The sequence below is a fragment of the Carlito syrichta genome, unplaced genomic scaffold (assembly GCF_000164805.1).
Source record: "Carlito syrichta isolate Samal-C Ts95f unplaced genomic scaffold, Tarsius_syrichta-2.0.1 Scaffold309041, whole genome shotgun sequence".
NCBI lineage: Eukaryota > Metazoa > Chordata > Mammalia > Primates > Tarsiidae > Carlito > Carlito syrichta.
In genome coordinates this window covers 1,909,315-1,914,333 of record NW_007253137.1, presented here as the reverse complement: position 1 = coordinate 1,914,333, position 5,019 = coordinate 1,909,315, and the positions used below count along the sequence as shown (strand labels likewise).

Below are 5,019 nucleotides of genomic sequence, written 5' to 3'. Positions count from 1 at the left end.
ACAGCCGAGAGCCGAGCGCGGGGCTGGGGGCTGGGGACTGGCGCAGTGGCAGGCCAGACTCACCCGCACCGGGCCGCTGGCGTCCTTACAGGTGAACCACTTGAGGCAGAGCCGGACGTTGTAGTCGAGGCTCCCAGAGGCCTCAGGCACCTGCACCAGAACCGCCTTACGCCTCCGGTCCACCCAGTAGCTGAGCTTCCCTGCTGTGGGAGGGCGGCAGGCACATGGGGGTCACGCTGAGAACAGAGGTCACCGACACAACATGGTAACCCCTGCTTGATCCAGGTGTTTTGGAGTTGCCCATCTAAGGACCCACCAGGGTTTCCTAAGTGGGCCAGAAGATGGGGGGGAGGGGTGCGGAGAAGGAAGCCCAGAGTGCCACAGAATCCCGAGGGTCTTCCCAGCGTCAGCAGGGTTATGATTTCATCCGGGGAAGGAGACTTACCGAAGCAGTCGGGCAGGTTCCTCCCCACATCCTCCTCTTGGCAGTCTGCAAATGCCAGAGCAAGGGGACACACCAGCTGGGCCTCTGCCCATGTGACCCGAGTTAAGCCAAAAGACTTGTCCAGCATGGGGACCTGTCTCTGCCCCTTGCCCTGGGCAAGTCCTTCCCAAGCTGACCTAGAGGCCACGTGGCAGCAGTGCCCAGTTCAACCCTTGAGACACACCTTCCACATGGTGCTGCTGGTCCAGCTGGGCCCCACAGAAGTGGGGGATGGTCCTCAGGGTGACATGGAGATGCTGGGACACGCTCACCTTGAAGCAGCCAAAGTGCACCTGGAGCTGGGCAGGTGCAATTGTGAGCTGGGTAGACCCAGAGGCCACTGCCCTCATGCCCCTGGCCAGTTCCACCTGCGTGGGCAGAGGCCAGGGCCTAGGACCTGTGAGAGGGACACTCATGCCTTGGGACTTGGGTGGCACAGCCTCAGGATGGGCTGGTAGGTCTGATTGAGCTCTGGCCTCACCTGCCACCCTGCCTGCTGCTGGTGGGAGGCCCTGGTGACCTGCACACTCTGACACTGTGTCTCCTGGGTGTCGAGGCTCGTGGAGCAGGCCTCCAGGCCACGCAGACGCTCTGGGTGAAGGGAGGGGCCGGCAGGTCACATCAGAGCAGGGTTGACAGGGCAACCCCTACCGCAGGTATGTGACACCGTTCCTTGGCCTCCTGTCTGTGAAGTGCAGTGAGTAGTGTCCCCCACACCACCCAGGTCTTGGCGAGGATACAAGGAGCCTGGGTCCACTGCTAGACCTCCTGGTGTTACTCCTACCACGGGGCCACCTCTCACCATGCAGGATGACGGAGGCATGTACACGTAGGAATAACGAGCAGCCGTCATGGGGGACACATTTCATGGCAGTAGAGAGTGTCAGGGTCTCCAGGACCGACCTGGACATGAACGTTGGGAGTGGCTGGCAGAAACTGTTAAAGATGTTCCCTGGGGAAGGAGAAGAAGGGTGAGGTCACAGGTTCCCTGATGCTTGGAAGAAGTTCTGTGGGAAGTTGAGCAAGCAGCAAGCGCTCTGGGGCTGCCCAATCTGGGAAGGAATCCTCACTGTCTCACCCCAGCACAATGAGAGAGCCAGCCCCCCTGGCAAGTGGCACTCAGGAATGTCTGTTGGACCCAGAAGTAGGGCCCAGCTCAGAAGAGCAGACTGCCCACCAGTCTACCCCTGAGAAGGGTAGGCTGATGCCCTATCCAGCCAGTAAGGGGGCAGAAGAGCCTACTACCAACTCCCTGGCTAGCCTTATCATCTCTGCTCCAAGATGAAAGGAAAGGCCAACACAGACCTGCTGGGGGCACCTTGGACTCAACCCTGAGGTGACAGCAGCCTGAGTCTCTGTCCACAGGCAGGTGGCTGTATCTTCACAGGTAGGACTTGCCCATCAGGGCCTTGCTCAGGACACGGGCAATCATGGTCAGACCAAATGCCATGTGGGGCAGCCTGGCCTGATATGGGTAAGGTAGAGGTGAGGTCTCACTTTGGGCACCGGGGCTAAGCAATTTTGCTGCCTTTGCTCAGATGGGTTTGCAGGTAAGGGCGCAAAGTAGAGCGCCACATGAGCCATGAATCTCTGGTAACCCCACCATTCCATAGGAGGGGACCACCACTCTCTTCATAGATGGTGCTACCAGCAAGGCATAGGACCCACAAGTTGTTGGTAAGACAGTGCAGCCTGGTACTCAGTGCAGCCCACATTGACCACAGCACCTGGTGTCTGAAACAACAGGCTCAAAGGGACAATGGGAATTAAGGGGTCTGAATATGCTTATAGGAAATAAATCCAACTCTTACAAATTCACACTGTAGCCAACATAGAGTTATAGGGATTGGATTTACACTCTTGCCTGAAATAGCCAGGGAAACTGAGACAAAATACATGAAGCTGATATGGAGACCTGCTATTGTTTGTTCAGATTGCCACAACCCCTAGAGAAGGGCATGGCGAGTATTCAAGTGGGCCTGCACATCCCCACATTCTTGGGACTTAACAAAGAAGAACATTTCCCCTTATCTCCTTTGCACTCTCAGTAAATAACTTCAAAGAATTTTCAACCTCCCTGCAGACTGTGCTCAATTAACTGAGATAAATGAATCCTCATTTACTCCCTTTTCTTAGTAGACATAGGTTTGAATAATATAGCTATCAGTGTAATCCTAAGTCTTATGATTTGTATAACTTTTCCATACTAATAACAAGTAAAAATGAATGTCTTAGACCTTAATAGCTCCCTTTAATCTATGGCAAGCTTTATTAACACTTCTGCCGGGTGTTACTGATAAGAAGCTATGAAATACCTCTGGCAACCGGTGTGAGAAAATATGGAACATAAATATCATTATTGACAAAATGTGACTGAAGTTCTATACAGTGCTCTTCCAGTCAGGTAGTAGGTACCAATGATCCTGAACTTATACAAGCGGACTGTGAAATCCGAAGGGTAAGCAGACCTATTTCAGAAAGGCCAGGAGCCAGGCTCTGCTCCCCATATTCGAATTCAGAAATATACCTCTTTCTACCAATTCCTTGTGTCTCAATTTATTGGTGTCGAGGGATAGCAGCTGAGCATTACTTGGACTGTAACAAAGCAATGATTTCAGGACTGTGGATGTGAAGAAGTAAAGGACAGTGATCCCTGAGAGATGGGAAACATACACGGTGAGCTCTGTGAACACTCCATTGTTTTCAGAGTATTTCCAGGCTGTGGTAGAGGGACAGGGAACCTGAGTGGAGTGGAGAATTCAGGCAGACCAAGGCAACCAGGGTATTCAGAACAGAGTATGAGAGTGGAAAGAATGATGCAGAGAGAGAACACTTGGGAATAGTCACTTTGTTAAGTATTCAGCAGAGTATTCAATAGCACATGTGTATGAGGAAACTACCGAAGGTGGAGAAAGAACGACCCAAAATGATTTGAGGGAATTTATACTGTATTCACACAGGCCTGGGAATATAACCTGTTCTCAGCCAGGCTGGAAATCTCTTGACTCAGGGCATTGGGTACATTGTACTGAACAGTCTTGCCTCAGTAAAAGGGATAATTAACCTTAGACTGGGCACTACTCTGGTCCTGCCTAACAAATGTGCAAAGGAAGATCCAAAAAGATTAAGCTGTTTCCAAGAAACTTAACTATTGTCCAGAAAAAAGCTCAAGGATATTTGTAGAAATAAGAAATATTTTTTCTTCTATCACAAAACAGGGTAGAATCTTTTATATCTAATAAAAATTATAAGCCATGCAAAGAATCAGGAAAAAAAACCAACCCACAATGAGGAGAAAAATCAATTAATCAAAGTTAACAAAGCACTGACACAGATATTAGAATTAGTAGACAAGAACATTAAAACAATTATTATGACTGCATTCCATATGTTCAAAAAGTTAATTGTAGAATTGGAATATATAAATAAGACCCAAATATAGCTTATAAATAAAACTATAGTGTTTGAGAGAAAAATATCCCAGATAGGATTAATACCAGATTAGACACTTAGACACTGCGGGGGGGGAGGGGGGGAGAAATGGAGAAATGTTGGGAAACTTGAAAATATAGCAATAGAAACTATCCAAAAGGAAGCAGAGCAAAAGAATGATGATGATAGAACAAAACATCAGTGAGTGTTAAGTGACTGAATAGATGTGTAATTGGAGTTACTTAAGGAAAGGAAGGAATGAAAAAAAAAAACTTGAAGAAATTTTCCAAACTTAAAAACAATAAATGCGCAGATGCAAGATCATTGACTGCTGAATATAAGAAACATGAATAAATTATACCAAGGCACTTCATAATCAATTTGCTCAAAACCAATGACAAAAAGAAAATTATAAAAGCCACCAGAGGAAAAAAGACATGCTATATGCAAAGGAGCAAAAATAAGGATGGTGGTAAACTTCTTGCTGAAAACAATGTAAATGATAAGACAGTGGAGAAACACCATCAAAACACTGCAAGACAAAACCTGACAACCTAGACTTATACCATGTAAAAATACCTTTCAAAATTAAAGGTAAAGACTTCTTTATTATACAAAAGCTGAAGGAATTCATCACCAGAAAATCCACACTACAAAAAAATATTAAAGAAAGTCCTTTTGGTAGGAGAGAAAATTGTAACAGGTGGAAATGGTATCAAAGGAATAGAGAATATAAAAAATGGCAATTATGTCGTAAATACACAAGATGTTTTATTTTATTTATTTTATTTTTTTGATTTGGAATCTCACTGTTGCCCATACTGGAGTGCAGTGGCCGCTCCTGGCCACCTCAGTCTCGACTTGCTGGGCTCCGGCGATCCTCCCACCTCAGCCTTCCAAGCAGCTGGAACTATAGGCATGTGCTACCACACCTGGCTAATTTTTTAAAAAATTTATTGTAGAGATGAGGTCTTGCCAAGTTGCCCAGGGGGGCCTCGAACCCACGGGCTCAGGCAATCCACTCACCTCAGCCTCCTAAAGCGCTGGGATTGCAGGCTGAGCCACCGAGCCCAGCTCAAGATGTTTTATTATTATTTAAGTAT

The 5,019-nt window shown here is 47.6% G+C and overlaps 1 protein-coding gene across 1 annotated transcript in view; it reads right to left on the bottom strand.

Moving 5' to 3' along the window:
- IL17REL (interleukin 17 receptor E like) overlaps positions 1-1,395 on the bottom strand; it is a 19,453-nt gene extending 18,058 nt beyond the window's left edge. The window contains exons 1-4 of the mRNA XM_008066634.2: positions 1,287-1,395; positions 966-1,075; positions 669-783; positions 43-203 (exon numbers count right to left, since the gene is read on the bottom strand). Of these exons, the coding sequence (XP_008064825.2) occupies positions 43-203; positions 669-783; positions 966-1,075; positions 1,287-1,395 (495 nt within the window). The remainder of the gene's footprint in view (positions 1-42; positions 204-668; positions 784-965; positions 1,076-1,286) is intronic.
- Positions 1,396-5,019: the final 3,624 nt, after the last annotated feature.